General features: G+C 52.3%; 2 protein-coding genes across 2 annotated transcripts in view; both read right to left on the bottom strand.

Moving 5' to 3' along the window:
- Nucleotides 1-5,652: 5,652 nt before the first annotated feature.
- NDUFC2 (NADH:ubiquinone oxidoreductase subunit C2) lies at nt 5,653-10,168 on the bottom strand. Its single transcript, XM_066610059.1, has 3 exons — nt 9,953-10,168; nt 8,392-8,535; nt 5,653-5,845 (listed from the first exon to the last, which is right to left on the bottom strand). The coding sequence occupies exons 1-3, from the start codon at nt 10,098-10,100 to the stop codon at nt 5,796-5,798; spliced, it is 342 nt and encodes a 113-aa protein (XP_066466156.1). The 5' UTR covers nt 10,101-10,168; the 3' UTR covers nt 5,653-5,795.
- A 4,798-nt stretch (nt 10,169-14,966) lies between these two features.
- Nucleotides 14,967-24,970, bottom strand: part of SSH1 (slingshot protein phosphatase 1) — a 31,255-nt gene continuing 21,251 nt past the window's right edge. The window contains exons 12-15 of the mRNA XM_066609600.1: nt 24,386-24,532; nt 24,056-24,256; nt 21,727-22,291; nt 14,967-18,653 (exon numbers count right to left, since the gene is read on the bottom strand). Of these exons, the coding sequence (XP_066465697.1) occupies nt 17,373-18,653; nt 21,727-22,291; nt 24,056-24,256; nt 24,386-24,532 (2,194 nt within the window). The 3' untranslated portion in view covers nt 14,967-17,372. The remainder of the gene's footprint in view (nt 18,654-21,726; nt 22,292-24,055; nt 24,257-24,385; nt 24,533-24,970) is intronic.

Here is a 24,970-nt window from a genome sequence, read left to right as displayed (position 1 = left end):
AGAGTTAGAACGGACAAGAGAAAATATTTCTTTACTAAGTGTGTGGTTGGACTGTGGAACTCTTTGCCACAGGATGTGGTGATGGCGACTGGCCTGGATGCCTTTAAAAGGGGATTGGACAAGTTTCTGGAGGAAAAATCCATTACGGGGTACAAGCCATGATGTGTATGCGCAACCTCCTGATTTTAGAAATGGGCTATGTCAGAAGGCCAGATGCAAGGGAGGGCACCAGGATGAGGTCTCTTGTTATCTGGTGTGCTCCCTGAGGCATTTGGTGGGCCGCTGTGAGATACAGGAAGCTGGACTAGATGGACCTATGGCCTGATCCAGTGGGGCTGTTCTTATGTTCTTATGTTCTAAAGGGCCAGGTGTGATCCTGAGCATAGCACAGCTTTAGCTGGAAGAGAATGCCTACTCCGTGTTGCAGCAAAGCTATGCTTGGAAGCACAAGGAGCAACGACTCCTTAGCCAGTAGCTTAGCTAGAGGGGGTGCCAAGCACTAGGTTTTGCAGGTGCCTGAATGCGCCGTGCAAGGGGCCCCCTCCCCTTCTGAGCCATTCCTGGCAGCAAGAGCAAAACAGAGGTGTATGCCTAAGGCCAGCTCTGTCAAGCAGAGCACCCAGGGGTGGTAGATGTCCCTTCCTGTTAAAGATCTGTTTCTCAGCACTACTGGCTCAAGGTGTAGAGGACAGAGGAAGACACCAGTTCAAATCCCACCCCCACCCCTGCCAACCCACAGACAGGTTTCTACCTTGTGGCTCAGCCTACTGATAAAATAAATCATTTGCTTTCTTCCCCCACTGAAAATAAAACACAGCAACGATTGTTCTAACTCCCCACTATTTAGGCATACAGAAGTGAAGCCGTTAACTCCCTCAGATTTACTTGGGAGTAAATGGCTGCTGTGCGCGAGGACCGGCATGGATGTGCTCATCATTTTCCAGGCATTTGCCTCTTCAGCAGTCGAGCTTCCCCTGAAAGGGGATCCAAGAAGCCGGATGCCCTCGTTGACGGCTGCGGCACATCCCATCGTGCAAACAATGCGTTTTTCCTCTCCAGGATATCTGGGTTTGTCGTCACTTCCAGCAAGTGTTGGATTTACTTTGTGGTTCGGGGGGCTTGCATTTAAACAATTACTTTGCTTTTCCACTGACAGAGAACAGCAGCAGTGGCCCACCACCCCACATCCTTTCTCTCAAAAGGATGCCATTTCTAGGATTGACTTCTGTTCTGTTATAGTTCTTGCGCAACGCAAGACTCGGATTCGCAATGAGCCGAATGGAGAGAGACCAGGTTGCGAGAGCATCAGAGCATCTTTTCCAGTTCAGAGAGCGGGAGCAGCAGCATTGGAATGAGTGGTCAGGTGGAAGTGAGTTCCTCTGGACAGGAGGTCTGGTCTAGAGGGTTGAGCCTCCATTTGCCTGAAGATAACATCCGAAGGTCGCCAGTTCGAGGCCACCGGCACCGTGCGACCTTGAAGCAGCTGACAAGCTGAAGCCGAGCTATTCCATCTGCTCTGAGCGTGGGAGGATGGAGGCCAGAATGTGCAACCAGATCAAGAAAGAAACACCTGAATGTTGTGGTTTCTTGAAAGATAGAAACCTTCTTTCAAATTGTAAAAATCCCTACGGGGATTTAAATTGCCTGCCTAAGTAAACCGCCTTGAATAAAGTCTAAGGAGAAATCTGAGGACCAAGAAAGGCGGTGTAGAAATACCTGTATTATTATTATTATTATTTTTCTGTCTGATCAGTTGCCTGAGGCAATTCCTGGCTGGACCAGGCCTGCCTCCCCCTTTAGACCTTGGGGGTCCATCTGGTGAAAGGGGCGGGCAGGAGATTCCGATCAGAGCAAAGAAGACACCTCTTCACACGACACAGATTTATGCAACTCACTGCCACCAGGAACTGGATCTGTGAATTTTAATTCGGGGCCCGGCAGTATTTGGCTGGGGTGTTTCGCCACACTCCTATTGCATGGGCTGATTTCGCTGACAGCGACACATGGTTTCCTTGTTCAAGTCAGCTTGTGGTGGTAGTTCAATTAAACCCCAGAGCAGGGAAGAGAAGCAGCACATGTCCAATCAGCCGGGAAAGGAACAAGAATCCCAGAGCCGTGGGTGTGGATTTAGGCTGCTTGAAACAGAGCAGGGGACGGAGCGTGAGATGACATGGTTCAGCTGGTGCCAGCTGCCCTCCAAAATGTCTGCCCTGAAACACAACTGAGCGTTGCTGTAATCCACTTTTACGTCCCTTAAGAATGCCTCCTGCTCAGGCTTGGCCGCTCTTCTTTTTGCCCTGGAAACTCACTTTCCATAAACAGAAAAAAAAAATAAATAGCACACGTATAACCAGGCAGATTGCACTGCCTGCTCTGGGAGCAGGACTAGGGTGAACCCAGATGATGCCCCATCTTGGAGAAGGAGAAAAAGGGAGCCTGAGGAGGACGAACAGAGAATTACATGGAATGCACTGGAGACCAAGCAGGGGCCATGACCGAAAGCTCCATCCACAGGCAACCTGGGTCAAGAGGCAGGAGGGACGCTCCAGATTCTGACTCCAAAGCCCAACAGGAGAGGAGTCCAACATACTGAGAAGGAGCTCATCATTCAGGAAAGCAAGGAGGGGCAGGTTGAGCTGAACTGCAGAAAGCCACAACCCTGGGAGGAGAGAAGGGGGGAAGCTGGTCCAAAGTCACCCAGGAAGCTTCATGGCTGAATGGTGAAGGCATTGGTTGTCCATGACTTTGTGTACCTTGGCTCAACGATCTCCGACACTCTTTCTCTCGATACCGAGCTAAACAAACGTGTCGGTAAAGCAGCTACCACGTTTTCCAGACTCACAAAGAGAGTCCGGTCCAACAAGAAGCTGACAGAACATACCAAGATCCAGGTCTACAGAGCTTGCGTCCTGAGCACACTTCTGTACTGCAGCGAGTCATGGACTCTCCGCTCACAACAGGAGAGGAAACTGAACACTTTCCACATGCGCTGCCTCCGATGCATTCTCGGCATCACCTGGCAGGACAAAGTTCCAAACAACACAGTCCTGGAACATGCTGGAATCCCTAAGACGCCTGCATTGGCTCAGTCATGTTGTGAGAATGGATGATGGCCGGATCCCAAAGGATCTCCTCTATGGAGAACTCGTGCAAGGAAAGCACCCTACAGGTAGACCACAGCTGCAATACAAGGACATCTGCAAGAGGGATCTGAAGGCCTTAGGAGTGGACCTCAACAGGTGGGAAACCCTGGCCTCTGAGCAGCCCGCTTGGAGGCAGGCTGTGCATCATGGCCTTTCCCAGTTTGAAGAGACACTTGGCCAACAGTCTGAGGCTAAGAGGCAAAGAAGGAAGGCCCACAGCCAGGAGACAGACCAGGGACAGACTGCACTTGCTCCCGGTGTGGAAGGGATTGTCACTCCCGAATTGGCCTTTTCAGCCATACTAGACGCTGTTCCAGTTCCAGAACCACCTTTCAGAGCGCGATACCATAGTCTTTCGAGACTGAAGGTTGCCAACAACAAAAGGTGAAGGCAACCTGAGTCTCTCCAGGCCTAGTTTAACCTGCACACCTGCCAGCTCTATACCCCAGGACTTCTTCCCAATACTTGCTTCTCACAGCAAGTGCTTCACTTCCTGGAGTATCTCCGAAGCAGGGAATCACTGAAAAGCATGTGGGAGGGGGGGGGCTGCTTCACAGCTCCTGTTTCCTGGTCCTACTTGACCTCTCTGGTGTCACAAAGACAGACTAGCTGCAAGCTTGCCTCCAAATATGTCAGGGAATTCCAATGCTGAAGCTGAAGCCACCTGACAGTAGATTAGATTGCCGTGGTCCCATGTGACTTCATGGCCCTGAAACTATTAGCTGTATTGTCATGCCTGGTCCTTGCGTCAGTGATGTGCTCTCAGCATCCAGAGCCCCCCTGCTCGTAGACACCGAAGGGATGCTTGACAGAAGCATCTTCTGATCATCACCTGTATAAACCCAGCCACACTAGACGCTGTTCCAGAACCACCTTTCAGAGCGCGATACCAGAGTCTTTAGAGACTGAAGATTGCCAACATGGATAAACCCAGAGCCACATCATCTCTAAAGCCAATTCAGAGCATCCCTGATCTCTGTTTATGTCCTTTAAATGGTCAGTCAGAGACTCTTCTGGACAATCCTTGGCTGGAACTTCACTGCTGTGCTTAAGATAAACACCGACAGCTTCTTTCCCTCAGGGCAGCGCAAAAACTCCTTCCAGGCACTGGAAGCCTTTAAAGGCAAAACTCGGTGGGGCTGCAGAGGAGCCGACTTGCCGTGAAATGGAACGAAGCTGACTCAGCTGGAAATTTTTACAAGCTGGCCTTTAGTCCAGCAAGCTGCAGTTAAGGACCTAGAATGCCCAATGGTTTGGTTCTGGCTGGACACACTTTGGATGGGGTTCCACTTAATGGAGAGTACAGAACGTGGCAAGTAAACATGTGCTAACAAAAGGAAAACTAGGAGCAGTCTTCGGAGGTCCATTTCTTGGTTATCTGGGCAAGGGAAGAATGTCCCTCCTTAACCAAAAGAGGTGTTCTTCCATCTTGGGGTCGGGACCCCGATGGGGTCATGGTAAGTTAGGGGCAATCAAAATAGCAGCTGGCTTCCAAGCAGCACTTGGGCTACTTCCTCTGGTGCCACTGCCGTGCCACCCTTGAGCTCCTTCAGCTGCTGGGCCAGTCCTGTCCTTGTTGCAGGTGGGCAGAGCCCTAGTGGGGAGGGTACAGACAGACAGACAGACACTCCTGCTTACTCTGCTGCATGCCATCCTGTGTCACTCTGTAGTAGCCTGTCCAGCACCAATTGAAAAGTCAAGAGGTTTATCTTGGCAAGCAAAAATGGTTGTGCAGAGTTCAAAAAGAGCCTTCCCCACTGTGGCCTGTGGGAGTGCGGAGTGGGCTGCGACAAGGCAGGGGGGGGGTGCATCAGGTCCCAGGAGCAGGCAGCATCAACAGTGGGTCCCCAGCCCCATTTCTTATTTATTAGGGTAGCGACACAAAAAAGGTTGAAAACCGTTGCCCTAAATGACAGAATACCAGGATACCTTTCTGTGCTTGGCTACTAAAAGTCCTAGAAAATGGAGTTGCTGGAAACTGAGCCTGAAACCTTCTACACACACATATGTTGTCCACAAACACTTGTACTAAAATAAATGGGTCGGTCTTGAAGGTGCCACAAGACCCTTGTTTCTGCTCTTCCTACAGTCTCTAGTATAAAATAACACAGATATCAGGGGATGTGGGGCTGAATACAAGGTTGCATGGACCCAGTGAGCAGCCTGCTGTTCAAACAAGCCATGGTAGGGGGTGGGTCATCTTCCCCTGCAGTGCAAGGCTTGGCTTGCTTGCTTAAGATACCTGGCTGGGCACAATTTATTTCTGCCTTGTAGGTACATCTGCAGTGATGTTCTGGGTGATATGACCTGCGCGAAGGTGACTCATCTGTGCCTGTGCGTGCTTGCACACTAACCAGTACTGTGGGGTGATTCTACCCCAGGGCAAGGGGTTGAATTTTGCCAGTCATTTTCCCTTCCAATTTTATGAACACTAACTGTTCATAATCACATACTTGATTACATCACGATCACTTACTCACGTACAAAGTTCAAATACTCACACCCAAGAGAATGAAGACATGCCATGTTTATTCCTAGCTTTAATCACATTATATAGTCCACCTGTTTAAAACAAGTATTCTGCCCCAAATGATTCTACACAAAACCCACACTGAAAAATAGTGCTGGGAGACACAAGCCACCAAATGCTCTTCAGCGAATTGGATGGAAATTCTCCAGAACTTCTGCCATGGTCTTCTTTTCTACAGGAAGAGCAAATGTTGTTTAAAAAGCTGAACAAACCATGTGAATAGCCCTGTTTCCACGCCTACAAATGTCTCAAAATTCATGTAATTCGATCATGCACTAGAGCAGTCGTTTTCAACCACTGTGCTGTGGCACCCTGGTGTGCCGCGAGTGGTCCACAGGTGTGCCACAGGAATTTGGGGGAAGGTCATTTATTAATAAGCCCAACGGGAGATGTGAGTCCCCACTGGCAGCATGGTGTGCCTTGTCAATTGTCAAAAATCTGGTGGTGTGCCTTGACCATTTTAGTGCCTTGTCAATGTGCTGTGAGATGTAAAAGGCTGAAAATCACTGCACTCGAGTCAGAGGTTAGGAGCGCTGCACTGTTTAGTTATGATAGAGCACAATCGACATACATGTGCTTTACTGAGAAGGAGAGGGCAGGACCCTGCCCCAAGGCATCTACAGTTTAGCTAGTTTTTTCCTCTCACTGGTTTTACCAAGCTTCTTTTCCAGCCATGTAGTTTTTCTCTGAATTATCTTGCGCTGCTGTTAAATGCTGCCTTTTGGAGCAATGTTTTTGGCTACTCTGGCCTGAATGGGTTTCAGAATTGGACCAAATAAACATGGTGATGTACTGTTCTCCTCAGGTGCATAATGGACAAGGGGCAGGGCCCTAATTCTTGGCCTCCCCAAGCCCCACTCCAGAAGAGGAACCCAGAAGAGGAACAGAGCAAAATGCCAGCTTCCACAGAGCAAAACCAGACCTCCAACAGCTTCCTCGGGAGGCCTGTTACACTTTTACAGCCAAATCCTAGCCACGTCTGTTCAGAAGTCAGTCCAGCTGAGCTCAATGGGACTTATTCCCAGGCAAGTACAGCTATGACTGCAGCCCTGGGGCATCTCACACCAGGCTGCACCTGTACAAAAAGAGATATCCTGCACCCCCTAGTGGCATGTTTGTGTTAAGAGGCCTGTAAATGCCAAGGCACCTGTTGGCAAGCAAGACTTGCTTCTACAGGACCAAACAGGCAGAAGGTGATGGTGATCTATATTCAATATATGAGTACACAAAAAAACATCCAAAATTCCTTTACATTTAACAAGCAAGAGCTACCACTCACTATCAGAAGGGTATCCTCAATGGCTTCCCTCCTCACCCCCACACTAAACACACTTTGTTGTTCAGACAGTGCACACAATAAGAGACCTGTATGCTTATAGCACCCATAACTTTGCAAGATAGCTTAGTTGCATGTGGGGGGGGGGAATGGGACATTTGTCTGAACCATCCCTCTAGTCACACTGCTAATTATTAGGAGTACATATAGGACAGGGGTGCCCAAACCCAGGCCCTGGGGCCACTTGCGGCTCCCAATCTGGCCCTCAGGGAGGCCCCAGTCTCCAATGAGCCTGTGGCCCTCCGGAGACTTGCTGGAGCCCGTGCTGGCCTGATGCAACTGCTCTCCTTGTGACGGCCAACTGTTCGAACTCTCGCATGAGCTGTGGGACGAAGGCTCCCTCCACCGCTTGCTGTTTCACATCTGTGATGTAGCAGCAGCAGCAAAGGAAAGGCTGGCCTTGCTTTGTGCAAGGCCTTTCACAGACCTTGAGCTATTGCAAGACCTTCATTCGTTCATATAAGTTCCATCTCTAACATCTCCATTTATGTAAGTTTATTCAAATTTGAAATGTAAATTAATTCTTTTTTCCCGGCCCCCAACACAGTGTCAGAGAGATGATGTGGCCCTCCTGCCAGAAAGTCTGGACACCCCTGATATAGAGGGACGGTTTGGACAAACACCCACCACTCTGTAATTAAGCAAATGCAAGGGAGCGGGGCCTGATAAGTGCACATCACAAATGTGTATGCCCATTATCACTGGGGACTGGTTTGTATGATAAAACATCATTCGTCTGGAAGCCCAAGAACAGCCTTAAGAACTGACTAAGCCTGCTTTTAACTTTCAACTTTGGTAATCAAAACTGCTCCCAAAATTAATTGCCAAGGATATTTGAGAACCTGCTTCTTCACCACCCTCGGCTATCACGACTACTGGGAAGTTGCCTTAGAAGTAAGTTGCCTTCTAAGTAATAAGTCAGAGCGCCGGTTGTATTTTCTACTTTGACTGGTAGCGAAATGTGTTCTCTGTGGTGCTTAACAATTCATGAATGTGCATGTTATTATGGCTTCTTCATGACCCCAATAGACTTTTCCATTGATCACATTTGTTTCAATCTATAAATCAAATAATCGTAACGTTTACATAATTTGCTCAACTTCCTTCACTTGCTGCAGTGAAACCTACAAAGGTTTGCGCCCCAAAAGAATTATAATTTGCAATTAGGGTGCAATAATTTGCAATGATTTAGGGTCCAATCCAATCCAAGTTTCCAGCTCCGAGGTAAGGGAACAAACATTCCCTTACTTTGAGAAGACTTCCCCACCACAGGATGCAGTGCACGCCCCATTGGCACAGCTGCACTGGAAAATTGGATAGGATTGGGCCCTTAATCACTGCATTTTGACATTCTTCCTTGAGGCAGCTGATCTTAAGCACACCTTTTGGCTTGAAGTCCTCGGGATGGTGCCTGATATACTCCGAAATGTCTCTGTCTCTCGCGGCGAAGTTGTAAATTGCTCGTTTGTTCATTTGATAGCCAATATAAAAACCCACAGTGGCCCACAGGAGCTGGCGATGAACACCTGGAGCAGAACAAAGAAAAAAGAGCGGGGCGGGAAAGTAACAGGAGAGGAGAAAAATGTATGTAGCAGTTAAAATTCACTCCTCTTGCAGACGGGGAGGCTTGCAGAAGACCAGCTGTGGTGCAATTTGTAGTACAGTGTTTCTCAAACTGTGGGGCGGGACCCACTAGGTGGGTCGTAAGCCAATTTCAGGTGGGTCCCCCTTCATGTCAATATTCTATTTTTAATATATTAGACTTGATGCTACCATGGAATGTGACTGCATTTGGGGAAATGTTACAGACCTGTACTTTTAACAGACTACTATGTATATGCTTTTAACAGTGATAGTAAATAGAACTTACTCCTGGGTAAGTGGAGGAAGGATTGCAACCTAGGATTGTTAAAAATTTCCCTGCTCGATGATGTCACTTCCGGTCCTGACATCACTTCTGCTGGGTCCTGACAAGATTCTTTTTCTAAGAAGTGGGTCCTGATGCTAAATGTGTGAGAACCACTGCAGTGCGGTATCTGCAGTTCTGCCACACAGGACCCATCTGAGCTCAGCTCCATGCTGGGTGCCAGCCTGGGAAGGGAGGCAACCTGAGGACGCTGTGCCACAGAAAGAATTAAATCCATCACATCGTTCTTCGTTTATATCACGCCTTCCTACGGTATAAGAAACGGCTCATGACAATAACACAACACAACACAGTGCAGAAATGTCATGTGTCAAAACAACCACAGATCACCTCTGAAGACAGTGGGGTGAACAGACCTGCTCCACGCCCGTCCACGCCTGAGTGGGCTTCACCTGCCCTCCTCCTGTCTCTGATCCCTGCAACGCCACCCCTGGCAACCCCAGAGACCTTTTCCTTCACTGCCAGGGCGGTCCCAGCCCAGACACATCTGACCACGTACAGAGCGATGACGCCCACCTGCCTGCCGACACAGACCACCCCACTCCGATCCTCCCTTCCGCCCACCCCAGACCCTTTTTGCCACTGCCAGGACCCAGACAGAGCGACTCTGAGCACGTGCAGAGTGCTTTTGCCAGGCACCCGCTGCCCTGCACTGGGAGGACTCACAACCTCCCTCTGACCATGTGCAGAGTGCCGATGCCCCTGGGGACTGCGGAAAGAGTGCCTCTGAGCGGGTGCAGAGTGCCGACGCCTCTGGGGGCCAGGGAAAGTGCCTCTGAGCACGTGCAGAGTGTTCTCCCTGCACTGGGGGGGCCTCCCAAGCCCTCTGCCCATGTGCAGAGTGCCAATGCACCTGGGGACTGGGGAAAGAGTGCCTCTGAGCAGGTGCAGAGTGCCGACGCCACTGAGGGCCGGGGAAAGTGCCTCTGAGCACGTGAAGAGTGCCCTCCCTGCACTGGGGAGTCACGGGGGCCTCTCAACCCCCGCCCTCTGCCCACGTGCAGAGCGCCACTGACCGGCGCCCAGGACGGGCCTGCGCTGGACGAGGTTGTCGGCGAGGGCGGCGAGCCAGCCCACGAAGCCCATCCAGGCCGAGCCCTTGTTCACCAGCGGCGGTGGCGGCAGGGACAGCACCTCGGCCGGCACCCGCACCTGGATCCCCATCGCTGCGCTGCAGGCCAAGGGCGCCGCGTCCGCCCCGCCCCGCCCCCTGACGTCACAGGCGCCTCCGGCAGGCGGGAGGGGCGGGGCTTAGGCTCTGACGTCACGGCGCAGGCGCCGAGGGCTGCCTCCGCCACGCCCCCTGACGTCACAGTCGAGCGAAGGGACGCAGAGGCTGCTGGGAGTTAAAGTCCTCGCGAGCATCGCTTCCCTGCAAGCGCCGCTCGCAAGGACTACAATTCCGGCAGCCCCCGCGCCCCTCCCTGGGAGCAGCAAGGCAGGCGCTGGGCTGCACGAAGGAAGTCTGGGAAGGCGGGGCAGCCACGCCCTCACTTAATTAATTGAGACTTAATTAATTAGATGTAATTAACCAGAGACTAAATTAATTAAATTTAATTATTTAGATTTAATTAATCATTTAATTAATTAATGAGACTTAATTGTTCCTTAGTTAATGAGGGGTGATTATGATTGGTTTATTAATTTAGGATTAATTAATTAGGATAATTAATTAACTGAATTAGGCACAATCAATTAAGGTTGATTAATTAATTTAGAATTAGGGATTAATTGAAGTCTCTTAATTAACCCTAATTAATTAGCGCCCTCTGAGCTGAACTGAAGGCCTGGTGCAGGTGCTGATGGCGCCGCTTGATAAGTCTCTTCATTAAATCGATTAGTTAAGATATTTGGGGGCTGGGCTGGGCAGGGGGTGTCCGGCTGCCTGCGGGGACCCCCCGTCCTGCCAGCCCTGGCTGCTCTGCCTGTCCTCCAGCAGCAGAAGGGGAGGCTGTGGGGAGCAGGAGGGGGCTTTTGCCCCAGGATCAGGGCAGGTCCAGTGGGGCTAGAGGGGGCCACGGCTGCCCTCCCTTCCGCAGGCCATCTCAGGTCCGTCTGCAGAGGCCTGGCAGCACCAGTGGAAAAGGAGAAGAGAAGGGGCTGGATGAGCCTGGCCAGAAGAAATGGGGGTGCAGAGTTCAAAAACAGCCTCCCCCACTCTGGCCTGTGGGGGCTGCGACAAGGCGGGGTGGGGATGGGGTTCAGATCCCCGGGGCAGGAGCAACGGTGGGTCCTCAGCTACCTCCTTCCTTCTGTGGTTCTCAAACCTTTTAGCACCAGGCCCCACTTTTTAGAATGACATTCTAGCAGGACCCACTGGCAGTGATGTCATTCAGCTGGGAGTGATGTCATGGCCAGTCGTGACACCAGCAGTTTAGGCTTCAAACCTATGTCTCAATCAGCCCCATTACACAGCATACTCGTGCTGTTGTTCTGCATAGCTCAGTTGCCAATTATTCCAGCTTGGAAGTCCAAGCACAATAGACTTGGCTCCTTCTTCAGCCACACAGCCCTTCAGCCCCCTTTCCCGCAGCTTTGGGTCAGCCACTCTCAGACTCACCTGCCTCACCACCTTGTTGTGAGGACAAAAGGAAGGAAGGAACCAGGTACAACATAAACACGTGAGTGAAAAGCTGGGTGCCTGGCAGCCTGTGGCCCGTGTAAATTATGCCCCAGCAACCAGCCCAACTCAGGATGAGCCAGTCCTTTTCTTTCCATTTCCTCCCAGCCAGAGTGTCAAACAAGGGCACGTACAAGCAAGGTAACCAAGTCAAAATCATTGACTACTGTGTGTTGTGGAAGTCTCTGCACATCTGCTCCTTTGCAGTACAAAACACAATCTCAGCAACTCCGGAGCGCACACGGGGAACAGTGACACCAAAACAGCAGGCTGGGGTTTGTAAATAACTTCTTTTTTTGTTTCCTCACAAGAAGCACATCATACAGTACATTTTTTACCAACAAAAAGTAAAAAAAAAAAGTGCATTATGCATTCCCCTACTGTGAATGTACAGTACAAAAAAATACTGCGCTTTTAAATATAAAAAAAACCCAACCAGAGTTGAGGAAACAATGATGTGCCATGAACATCGTTGACAGAACACAGCGGGTTGCTCCCAGTTTGACTGCCGTCTCAGCCGTTGACAGACCCAGTTCAGAGGCTGATGGACCTGCTAGTGGCCTGCGTGCGCTGGGTGAGCACCAGCTCTTGTGGAGTTCCACAGGCCGACGAAGAACAGCAAAGCCAGGCCTGGATACAGAGCTCATCCTTGATGCCACCCAACAGTCAGAACTGTATGCTTCAGCTCACTTGTCTCCATCTTGCTCAATGCCTGTGCATGGTTCTTGGCACATGTGGTCGTGAGGCCTTGAGGCACGTTGTCTAAAGGGTAGGAGGCTACCAGGTCTTGTCAACATCTGGATCAGCCCATAGTTTTTTCTCCCCCCACAAAAGTTCATCCATGGAACTAGATTTACACTTCAGCGAGAACAGACATCAACCTCCTTTTGCAACACAGACATTTGGACAGTGTGGCAAACTGAGTAAGAAGCCAAGAACCACAACAGGCTACTTATTAAAAGCATCCTGGCTGGAATTAAAAAGGTACCCGTTTGTGCATTTCAGATTTTAGGCTGGGACACACCATGGCGTGGAGACCGAAGGATCCGGGTTCACCCGCTGGAGCTTCCACCTTTGGGAAGCCTCCTGGAGTCCCCATAATTGCTGCATAGATTAATCCAACAGTTGTGTGATGTGTGGAAAAGAAGGTCCGCGTGAGGACAGCCGTTGTGTTTTTAAGACCACGTCCAATCTTGACAGCTTCTCACGTGGCAAAAAGGAGACTGCTTCGTGGCTGCAAATAAGAGGATCAACCCAAAGGATTTAAGCCTGATTTTTACCCATTATTATGCAGGGTCACAGAGACACCATCAACACCACAGAACTAAGTTTGGATAGAATAACAGCATCACATAAATACACAGTATTTGTAAACTATTGGCAAGGCACTCTGATATAGAAGAAACAAAGAAAAGGAACATTCCACCAATACATAAAGGAAAAAGAGCAGCCACCTCTTCATGCATCTGTCCAAAAAAAGAACAATTGTTGCTACTTTGGGGATGAGAAGATCTCTCTTCAAAAATGGTTTGCTAAAGGCTAGAGCCTCCTGTTGGCATTTAAAAAAAAAAGAATTTTCTTTAAAACAAAGTTCCATGTAGACCTGAGATACACAAAGCAGAGCTGGACCTTCAGTTGGGCAGGACGGAGAATCAAACACAGCCACCCTCCTCCAGAAAAACCAATTAAAGTCTATTTGGCCCATGCAATTGCTTCTTACAAGTTAACCCCTTGGAAAGAAGCATCACAAAGGGAGAAACTGTATTTTCTCTTTCTCTCCCTCTCTCTCTCTCACACATACACACACACACACACACACCCCCACAAGGTGTTGTCTGGCAAACGACAAGTGCTCTGGGGAAAGTGGGTTGCTGGGGGCTTGGAACCCCACCCCAGCAATGGAATGATGGCTCCCCAAGCACCTGACAGGAATGGAGAAACATCTCCAAAATATAACATTAAAAAAGGAGTGGGAAGGAACCAGGTGGCCAATAGGATGGCCGTGTTAGGTATGGAAACTGCTGCTCAACCAATGGGGACAGCGGCAGCTTGCTCAGCCACCAACTGCACTCACCCCAACAATGGCCAATTGTGGCAGAAAGGACAACAGACTGGCAAGGTTGAGAGGAGAGACAGAACAGGGTCATCACTGCCTCCCGATGTCCAGCTGTCACACTGGAAAGTTCAGGTGACCCAAACCACCACGGTTTGTTGGTCAGGAGTGAGTTAAGAAAAGAGTGGCGTGCCCGTACATGTCCTTCTCTTCCCGTCACATGCCCAGCTAAATGGAACATTTGCTGGGCGCTACACCAGAGTTGCCCACGAGGAAACTGGTTTGAATGCTCCCTACCATCCTGGATCAAACCAGGATCACTCTGCACTTTGACATCCTGGCTTACTCAAGCTACGGTCTACTGACTTGGGCATCACAGGAAACTGTGGTTTTAATAAACTAGGAAGTTTTCCATTTTAGCCAGCGGTGCAAGGAGAGGGGTTGGAGGGGGTGCAGAGGCTTGTCACACCAAATTTTGCCCCTAGGCTTGTTGGATCATCTGAACTGGGCTGTGTGGCTGGAAGACAGGGTCAGAAAAGAACTTGGAGAAATCCCCCCGTTTCTGAAAAAGGCAAGTACAGCGAGGAAACATGCAGCATGTTTTGCCAGGGAACAAACAAATACTAAATGCATTTAATGCTACGTGAGCCGTGAACCCTGAGCATGTTCTCTACAGTACTTGGACATGCCAGGCAGCCTGAAGTGCCGGTAGCTTTGTGCGATCAAACCCCGTCCCCCTCCAAATGAACAATGCCCCCCCAGAGGTGATGGGAACGGCACACACCTGTGGATTCAGTGTGCCCTCAACCTGCTTGTCAGGAGAGGAGAGCTGGCAAGGACGTGGCCATCATCAAGGATCTTGCCACCACTTCAAGAGATCCCCCATGTTGAGCATCGCTTATGAGGATTTGCAGATTCCAGGTGATCCATGCTGAACACAGTTTAAGAGCAGACTCTGGAACTGATCCAGAGTTTTTCCCCCTCCAACAAGCACTGCCCAAGGTTTTCATATGAAGAGACTCTGGTGTCCAACAACTTCAAAATCACCGGTAATGTCACCCATTGCCCACAACACCCTTTTTGCAGCCAGGTACGTGACAACGGTTTTGAATGCTGCGAAGACCCACACAGATGAAGCAACTCAGAACAGCACTCACTAGCCGCAAAAACGAAGTTAGCGCGGCACAAACAAGCCAAACCTGGAAATAACAAGGACTCGCTGCAAAACAGGCTTTGCTAGACCCCACAGCAACCCAAGGAGTCCTCAGGAGTCTTTTGCACTATAAGAACAAATGTTCACACCTAATATTGGCCACAGAAGACAGCTGGTGGGAGAGTCACCGACAGACAGGAGGCTCTGCCGTGCTTGGACAGGAACAGAGGACTAATCTGGGAACGGGACACAGATGTCAGGATTCATATCACCTTTTCTTTACCTGGTGGAGCTTTGCACTTCCATGGAAGGAAGAAGGTTTTTGGCTAACACAGCATGTGGAAACAGGTCTCACCAGTTGGCGCCTTGTTTTGACATGCCGTTTTGGCTTCTCGGCGTTTCCTTAAATTCTTTACTCCCTCCAAAGAGAAAAGAATTGAGGAATTTCTGTCCAAGGTCTCGGGGCTACGCCGAAAAGCGACCCACGAAAACCCTGAGCAGAACCTCTTTCTGAGCTTCCTACTCAACCTGCTGGAGAGACATGTCTTGTCTCTGTGGGGCCAGGGTCTCTGTGGGTCCCTGTGTGGCCAGTGGCTCAACTGGGCTCACCACCCACACAAACAGAAAGCTTTGCAGCTGAGTTATCTCTATGTGCAGAATGTGAGGAGCACCCTGGCATCCTGACACTCTTGGCCTCTGTTGGCAGATCTCAGCAAATGGGGTGAAAGGGAGGTCCAGAGACCTACGCGAACTCCGCAGGAGCACCCAACCCAGAGTCACGAATCAGGCCCTTGGACTCCGGATTGGCCATTTGGATGGGGAGGACCTAAAGAAGATCTGGAGTCTTCCAACGGAGAGCCTCAGAATTAATACTGAAGGTTCCTGACCTGTCGACACATCTGCCTGCAGCCTGAAACAAAGAGACGGGCTCGTCCCCTTTCTGCAGCATGTTCCTTGCCATGAAAAGCTCTATAGACTTCCATGGAAAGGGCTCATCTTTTCCCGGTACCCAAATCTGGCTTGGTCTGACTAGGAAGCTCCAGCAAGGGAGCAGGAAGCCTTCACGTACCACTGTGGAGGGGACCATCCACAAGGGTACTTACTGCATGGGGTCCTCTCGGCAGTGCTTGGAAGTCTAGACTCCCAGCCTCCATCGGCATGACCTTCGGGAAGGACAAGTGCTTCAAGTAACTTTTGCCCCATGACACAAAGCATGAGAGCAGAGATAAGCAAGACAGTACAGCTCTTCTGCTTCCCCCTCCTCATGGCACCTAGGTAATTTTTTTTTAAAAAGGGAAGTCACCCAACCCATGTGGGTGACACCCATGTGGGTGACACAAAGAGCCCGTTCAGAAACAGCTCCAGAGCCTGGCCTAGACCACTGTCGGTTCCTGAGACCACTCACAGCAGTCTCCTCTCTGCGGCATGTGGAAGAAAGCGTGTCTTTTTTTCTTATAAAAATTAAAAGCAAGGGGGGGGGAAATTAACACATCCACATCCCCATTTCCAAGGTAGGCAAAGAGCAAAAACCCCATCCCCACCCCCTGCGCTATCTGACATGGGATTGGCAACAAACACCTCCCAAGGACTCGCAATCAGTTTCTAGATCAGCTGTGCTGAAACACTGACTGCAGCTCCGCGGGTCTCTGGCGTGGTTCACGTCACGCACATTGTCAGCACTGACAAAACCGCTACTAATAGTATATCAGCAGAACTACCCAACCAATAAGACAATCCTCTGTTGTAGCACAAGGCCAGAAGCCCAAAAAGTGGACCTGCCAACCCAGACCTAGAGAAGTAACTCAACCCCTACAGTGGAGCCGCCAGCCCAGAGCCCATTTCAGGGAATTCTCCACAGGCGGGCCTGGATCAGGGCTTTCCAAACTCTGGCCCAGGGGCCAGATCTGGGGTTTGGGGGAAGCCCTCCACTCACTGAGCGCAGCTTGCCGTTCTACCTTCATGCTGCATGACCTGCCATGTAGATCTGGGCACAGGGACATGACAATGTTGCATGACATGTCGGGCAACAGGCATGACTGCCCAGAGCATCCAGGTGCCCAGATCTACACGGCGGCTCACACAGTGCGAAGGCAGAACGTTAAGCTCTGGTCTGAACAGGGACTGGTTTTGTGGTGTGAAACGGTCGTGAATTTGGCAACCGCTGTCCTGGATAACAGAGGTGGGGGGTGGGGCTGAACCGATGCATCACTGATATATTCTAAGCATCAATGACATATATGACTTCACAAAAGTCTTTAGAAACCAACTTGCAGCCACTCACACGCGCTCTCTCTCGCTCTCCTGTATGTATGTATATATAAATCCACGGAGGTAGCACGGAACAATGACCTCTCAGGTTCTCTCCACAGGGCCCCTTTGCCAGGACTGTGCCCGCCATCCTTTAGGACACATCCAGAGAGGTGTTGCCCCTCTGCTGCCATGAGGGGCTTTTTCCTTCGGTTGCTCAACCCTTGTCAGAGAGTCTCCCCCTTTCTGCCCCTCCGCTTAGAGCTTGCGCATGGAAAGGGGGTGTGGCTTTTTTTTGTATAGGACGATCAAACTGCATTTAGCAGAGACAAACCCCGAAGTCTGTAAAAGGTGAGGGGTGCGTCAACTTTTCCCCATCCACAGTGTGCCCTTCAGCTTTCCCATGATGGGTTTTGCCAACAGTTTGGAGCCCGCTTCTGTGCTTGTCAACGAAAGGTGGATGTCACGGCTTGCTGAAGACTCGCTTGACCTGGCCTCTCTCGAGTCCACCAGCGCAGACAGTTCTGAGTCGCTCGTGAGGTCCTCTGAGGACAGGTTGAGGCTCCCCAGCTTGGCCAGAGAGTTGGAGCGCTTCAGCGGAGACGAGACCGTCAGGCCGGCCAGGCGCAGCCTGGTCTCGATTTCCTGGGTCCGCTGCTTGACCAGGCCAGGCTTCCCGCGGACGCTGTGGATGCTGTCGCTGCTGGAACTCCGCGTCAGGTTGGAGCTCCGAGAAGACGACGGGGTGTAGCAGATGGTCTTGAGGAAGTCTCTCGTGAAGTTGCTCACGTGGTCCGTTCCGCCCAGGGCAGGCGTGGACGTTTTCTGAGCCCCTCCACACACCGCGGGTGTCTTCTGCAGCCTCTCAGGGACGTTCGCAGCGTCTCCCGGAATGGCAGGCGACAGCCCCAGAGGAGGGAGCTGGCCTGGGTGTGCCACCATCAAGTCTTGTGTCTCCTCAGGGATGGATGCAGCATTCATGGGGCCACCAGGGCTCTCCTGGCTCTGGCCCATCAGCTCGGATGGCACGCTCTTGAGGCGCTCCAGCTCTTTGGTGTGCTTTCGGACCAAGCCCGCTTTCTGGAGCTGGAGGAGGGATTCCTGGTGCTGCATCAAGTAGCTGCTGGGGGTCGGCTTCTCCAGGTCCTTGCTGAACAGCAAGTACTTCAGGTCCTTTGTCTGCCTGGCATCTTTTCTGGGCTCCTCCTTCAGCCCTTCACTAAGGACGGGGCTCCTCTCGCAGAAAGAATTCCTCTGGCTGAGCAAGGCCCCGGGGGGCATTCTGGGCACATCTCTGGCCTTCTCTGAAGCCTCGCACTCCCAAACAGCGGCAGGTTTGCTTGCCTCAACCTCCTGCCCGTTGCTTCCGGCCAGCGCTGAAGGCACGCTGTTGACTTTCACTCCGTGGGTCTCCCTGGGAGGAGGCTGGCAGAACGCCTGCCCCAAAAAAGCAGGCGCCCTGTGCAAGAGGAACGAGGGCTGCGTGCAGACTGCAGAAGCGTGGCACGGAGGGCTCGCACGCAGGGTCTCGCAGGGCTCACTAAAGGCCTCTGTGACGGAGGTGCCAGCCGAGGAGTACATGCAGTTGGCACAGGACTTGTAGGACGGCTTCACTTGGTGGAGGATTCCAAAGATGGCGTCGCGCTGAAAAGGACAAAGCGGGGAATTGAGAGACAAGGCAGGGAAGAGTGAGGGGCAAGCAGGACACAAGGGGGACATGATTGAGACATACAAAATTATGCAGGGGATGGACAGAGTGGATAGGGAGATGCTCTTTACACTCTCACATAACACCAGAACCAGGGGGCATCCACTAAAATTGAGTGTTGGGAGAGTTAGAACAGACAAGAGAAAATATTTCTTTACTCAGCGTGTGGTTGGTCTGTGGAACTCCTTGCCACAGGATGTGGTGATGGCGTCTGGCCTGGACGCCTTTAAAAGGGGCCTGGACTCCAGAGGGTCTCTGGAGGAAAAATCCATTACAGGTTACAAGCCATGACGCGTATGTACAGCCTCCTGATTTTAGAAATGGGCTATGTCAGAAGGCCAGATGCAAGGGAGGGCACCAGGATGCAGGTCTCTTGTTATCTGGTGTGCTCCCTGGACATTTGGTGGGCCGCTGTGAGATACAGGAAGCTGGACTATATGGGCCCTTGGCCTGATCCAGTCGGGCTGTTCTTATGTTCTTAACTACAATTCCCAGGAAGCTTTGCAGGTCTCTTGTTATCTGGTGTGCTCCCTGGGCATTTGGTGGGCTGCTGTGAGATACAGGAAGCTGGACTAGATGGGCCTATGGCCTGATCCAGTGGGGCTGTTCTTGTGTTCTTATGTTCACGGGCAATCAACAGCCTGAGGGCACCACCTGTGCTAATTCACTGCATGCAGTTAAGGCCACCGAACCTGCAGGTGAGGAAAAACGCAGGTTGGGGAGAGCAAGTCCGCTTTCTGCAGTTCCAGCAGGCATCTCAGATGAGGCGTTCTGCTGGCAGGACAGCAATTGGGAACAGAAGAGCAGAGGCCCCCTGAACTCCTCCAGTCTCACCTCTGCTTGCTTTGCCAGGAGGGCCAGAGAACAGAAGGAGCCTCCTGCCTGGTGAAGGGACCTGACAGGTGGGCACCTCCTGCCTCCACTCTAAGCAGCCACCTCACTTCGCCTCCTGGCTTGCAGGCCATGTCTTTTTGCTGCTGGCCTGGCAACCCCTGGGAAGGCGCCACACAGGCCTGGCAAGTGGACTTTCCCTGGTTGAGAGGCAGAGGACACAGCCTTCTGGCATCCCTGAGACCACAGACAGAACCAGGCATCAAACGAAGGCAAGTCAGCTCCTCACTGGGCCCTCTGCAAGTCAAAGTGAGACTTCCAGGACCTTGGAAGCCAAATTCATCACGAGGAGAGCCAGTTCTGCAGGCTGCACAAGGGGCAGGAGGCTGGGAGCTGCCCTGGAGCCTGGACCTGGGGAGACTTGGGGTTCTGCCCCACCTGGGTCTTGGAACACTGCTCTGCCAGACTCCTCCTCCAATTGGGGGGGGGGGCAAGACTGTAATAAGCACAAACAGGCAGTCTAAGATAATAAACAATTCTTGCAAATTTAGAAGGACATTCCTATAGCCAGCACACGTTAACTCATTTTGAGATAACAGAAAGTTACAGATTTTACTCGAATGGTTCAATTACTGGGCAGGCTCTGGAACCCTTGGAGATAGCGCCACCTACAGGGTGCAGAGAAAGAGTGAGAGATACCCAGGAAAATTGGGCTCCGCCTCGTGATTTCTCAGTGATTACCCTGAAAAAAATGGAATCATCCATCATTTTCTCCCCCCTTGGTTACTAGGAAGGGAGCAAAGAACTTGACAGGGGAAGCGCCACGGAAATGAGCAAAAGCTGCTTCTTGAGAAGAACGCAAAACCCAAAACCAGAAGCCGGGGCTCGGAGGGGCCGGCAGCAGGAGGAACTGATGCCAGAATGCCCAGCTTCCTCTGGATGAGTCAGGATTTCCTCCTTGCTGCTAGATTGACAAAGCCACAGAAAAGCTGCCTTGGTGAGGCGGTGGACACAGAAACAGCCCCCCTCTGCGCCGCATGGGAGACGCGCCTCGGTTGGCAGTCCCCGGCGACTGGGTGGGCAAAACACGGCTTGCTTCTGAGCCAAAGCCCCAGGAGAGTCTCTCACTGCCCACAAACAGATTATCTGGCCTGACCCATTCTTAACATGCCCCCCTTGTTGTGCTCTCAGGCAAGAGCAGATGAAAACAAGACTTTCCTCCTGCCCCCCCCCCACCGCAGACGACCTCCTCTACCTGTGCTAGAGGAATCAAGTGGGATCAGGTCATCCAGAGGGTCTCAGGGCAGCAGCCCCCATCACATCACGTCAGGCAAGCTACAAGCGGTTAGCCTTGCAATGATTGGTGGCTGCGGAGTCCACTGGATTCATTCAGCGGAACTGGTTTTGCTCAGTCCCCAACACAGGGCGAACATGCTACGGTGGGGGGGTATGTGTGGGGGGAACCCTGGACCATTCAAATGTGCTCCAAAGCTGCATTGCAACAAGGAGAGAACAGGAACTCTTCTTTTGAAGCAAAGAGCCTGGCTCATTCTCTGCCCCTTCCATGGTGCTTCTGTCCATTGCAGCAGAGGAGGGACCCCGGAAAGGGGACCCAGAAAGGCTTTGGGCTCAGGGACTCCTCCTTCCTCCACTCAAGGCTGCCTGTCAGTGGAGGTTTGTCCGGAGGCCCTTCTCCAAAGCCCAACCTCCCAAGGTCAGGTGGGCAGAGGCAGAGAGAAGGCCATGCCAGACAGAGACAGAACTCACTCGGTTCACCTTCAGGGGCCTGTGAGCACCTGGTGTCCTCCCTCCATGTCCCCCTGCCCGTCCCAATGGCCCTGATGCAGGTGACTCAGGTCACAACTGGGCTTTTCACTTCCTGGTTTTAACGTTTCAGCGGCTGCTTCCATGACCCTTTTATTGTCATCGCTTCTTTATTTTTGACCAGGTTTTAAACCTGGTCATTGGAAACGGCCCTCGGTTTGTGGCCAAACAGGCTCCCCCTCGCAGAGAGGATGCCAGGGAACCTGCTCAAGTGCTACCAGAATGGCAAACCCTTCGGAAGAGAAGCACTCCTTTCCTCAGCAGACCCTCCTGGAGCCCCTGCCTGCTCCTGGGACGGAGGGCCCTCTCCCGCTGACACTGCTCAGCCAGCCACCCCCAGCGCCCCAGATGCACCTCAAAGTCCTCCGGGCAGCTCCGCTTGCTGTTGTTGTTGTTGAGGTTCTCCCAGTTGAGCCGGCTCCCCTCCTCCTGGGCGGGCGAGCGCCGCTTCCACCTCTCCAGGGGCTTCTCCTCTGGGACACCCCCCTGCTCAGAGGCCGCATGCCTGGGCCCCGCTCCCTCCTTGGGGAGGCTGGCTTCGGGCTTCCTCTTGGCCGCCTTCTCACCGAGGCCGGGTCCTTCCACTCTCTCTGGGCGCTTCAGCTTTTCCGAGAACTCCAGGAAAGGCAGGTCCACGGTGGCGTCGGCCTCCTCCAGAAGCACATCCCTCTCCAGGTCCTCCACCTGGAAAAACGCTTCCCTGCTGCCAGGCAGGGAGTCGGACAGGCGCCTGAAGCAGTAGTGGCAGCCTGCAGCCTCCTGGCTCAGCCTGTCGTCCGGGCGCGGGGACTGGCAAGGAGGGTCCAGGTCAACCTCCAGGCTCTCCAGCAGGAAGTCACTTGGCCCACTGGAGCCATCCGTGTTCTGGGGGAGGCTGTCCTGCGATTGCTGCTTCCACAGCTTGTTGTGACGCTGCTTACTGCAGGGGGGAAAAGACAAGGCACCCGTTAATGCCACCCAGATTCTGCCACCCATCAGTGGCAGCCTCCGAGCCTTGTTTCCAGCGCTTCCAGCCAACGCCAGAGTAACCATGTTGAGAGGAACAAGGGTCCACTGTGGTTGTTTGTACGGCACCAGCAGTGTACCCCATGCTTCACAGAGTGGCATATCCCTGCCTCACGCAGATCCCTGCCCCAAAGAGTTTACAATCCAGGAGCAGGGGAGAGAAGGCAAGTGTTTCGAGAGAGGAAAGCAAGGAAAGGCAGCTACAGACCCTGGTTTTCTTTCTGTGCAGGAGCAAGTGCTGTTAATGACCACATCTGAACTCATGGAGCTGCCCAGCGCCAACCCTTGGTCTGCATAATTCAGCACGGGCAACACAGACCGTCAACAGACAGAGAAGCGTCTTTCACAGCCTTCCCTGGAGGTGCTGCCAGGGATGAACCTCGGAGCTTCTGCGTGCCAGGTATGCGCTTGGTGATGGAGCTACAGCCCCTGGGAAGAGCCACACCAGTTTAGGGGAGGAAGCAAGAATCCCCCAGGAGCCTACCTGCAGTGTGAGATGTGGGGGCAAGTGAGGCGCTCCCTCAGGCGCAAAAGTTAAAAGCACAAGCCCCTGACGCATGCAGGAGATGTCGGCTCCTCCGCAGATCAATGTGCTGAGCTGTGCAGTTCTTGCCAAGCGCTGAGTCAGAGGGGAGCTTCCCAACCAACCAACCAGACCAGACAGGCCTTCCCATCCGGGCAGCCCTCAGACACCACAACTGCCGCCGTGCCTCAAATAACCTTCTGCAGCAGCAACAAACCCTTGCCTTGGGAGCAAGGAGTCAGCCGTGCCAAGGCCCAGAGCGACACCAACAGCTCCCTCCCATGGAGCAGGGAGGCCGAAAGACTATGGATGCAAGAGCAGCGAGCTCAGGCCAGGGTGGGGCTGCCAGCTTGCCAGACCTGGAGCCAGGTGCAAAACACGGGCTCAGGAAGCAGGAGAACTCCTACTCCTCTGCATCCAGTAAGCCACGCACAAGGCTGCCCTGCAGATGCGAAGGACAGGGGTCTTCACACAGCACTCACACTGGCCAACCGGGCTGCACAAGACCTGGTCAGTAGCAACCAGTTTGCACTCCTGTGCTATAAGTGTGGGGCACCAGACCAGCTGCAGCAGAGGGCCTGTGGTTTCTCACATATGCTGTTTTGCTTGCAGTTATTAAACTCTTAGGAGCTGGGCACCCTGCTGTCCTGCTGCAAAGCACCCACAGATCCCCTCTTCCCACCCTTACAGCAAGGGGGAGAACTGAACAAAGGCACCATTCTATAGCTGCCTGGCTGGGTCAGACCAGAACCACAATCCTGATAGGTCCTGCTATGGTAAGGCAGGGCCTAAGAGAGCGAACTGTGACCCAGGAGGCTTGGGTTCCCGTTTCACCTCTGCTGTGAACTCAGCTGCTTTCCCTGAGGCTACATCTCTCTCAGCCACTCCTCTGAAACCTGGGAGGTGAAGACAACACACATCTCCCTCATGGGGTTGCTGAGCTAGCTTTCTATGTGCAGTGGAGAAGGCTGGCCCTTTCTTGCTCGTTTTCACATGGACAACCCTGCAAACGTGACCCCCTGCGCACACTGGTATGTTACAGCCACACAGGGGAGGGCAGCACCTTCTCAGTTCAATTCCAAGACCCACAGTTTCAAAAGCAATTGGGGGAGGGGGAGGGAGGTCAATCAGACACAAGCTTTCCACACCCCTTACCTGGCATCCAAGATGCCTTCGTACTCCAGGAGCTGCCTCATGAAGCCGGCGTTGGGCCTTGCGATGCTGCGCTTCTGCTTCACGTAGTTGTAGGCCTTCTCCAAGGACCAGCCGAACTCCTTCATGGCGTAGGCAATGACCGTGGACGCGGAGCGGCTGACCCCCATTTTGCAGTGCACCAGGCACTTGGAGCGGTTCTTCCTGGGAGGGGGAGGGAGAGCGGGGGGGTGAGCAGGAAGACCTGCAAGGACAGCGGACCGTCCGCGACGCACACCGGAGGGGGAGGGACAGGCACGAGAACCAGCGGCATGAAGCGTCTGCGGAACTCACTTGGCCTTGTTGATGAAATGGTAGGCTTCGTTCCAGTGGGCCAGGAGGTCCGTCTTCTCTTCGTCGTAGACGCGAATGTTGTGGTAGGCAAACAAGCCAGGGAAGAAATTGTCAATCTCCCTGGTCACGTTTAAGATGTAGTCCACACTGCAAGGCCGGACACCGACAGGACCCAATGAAGAAGAACACGTGTGGAGTTAGCGAAGGGAGGGGTGCCTGATCTTCCCATGAACCCAACAAGGCCGACGTCCGCACTAAGCCTACTCAACACTAGCGCACAACCAGACCTCGATCCTGCAATCTGTCTCAAGCCGCGTTTCTCAAGACCCACTAAGTGGGTTGTGAGCCAATTTCAGGTGGTGGGTCCCCATTCATTTCAATGTGCATTTTATTTGTAATATATTAGGCTTGATGCTACCGCGGTATGTGAGTGCATTTGGGGAACTGTACTTTTAACAGACTACTATGCATATGCTTTTAATAGTCAATGGGCCTTATACGATAATAACACAGGCCTACAAAACTGAGGGTCAGAAAAGCTTTTCCCGAACTTTATGGTGGCTTGATATGAATTTGGGGTGCCGA

The sequence above is a fragment of the Tiliqua scincoides genome, chromosome 14, assembly GCF_035046505.1.
Source record: "Tiliqua scincoides isolate rTilSci1 chromosome 14, rTilSci1.hap2, whole genome shotgun sequence".
Lineage (NCBI taxonomy): Eukaryota > Metazoa > Chordata > Lepidosauria > Squamata > Scincidae > Tiliqua > Tiliqua scincoides.
Note: the sequence above shows the minus strand (reverse complement) of the source record. Positions and strands in the feature narration are given on the sequence as shown.

Bases quoted from the DNA above. Each gene is read 5' to 3' on its own strand.
- NDUFC2 (XM_066610059.1), bottom strand. From the start codon at position 10,100: ATGGGGATCCAGGTGCGGGTGCCGGCCGAGGTGCTGTCCCTGCCGCCA. The intron at 8,536-9,952 runs GTCAGTGGCGCT...GTTCTGCTCCAG, and splicing joins CAGGCCCGTCCTGGGCGCCG to GTGTTCATCGCCAGCTCCTG. The intron at 5,846-8,391 runs GTGTGCTTAAGA...CTCTTCCTGTAG, and splicing joins CGAGGACTTCAAGCCAAAAG to AAAAGAAGACCATGGCAGAA.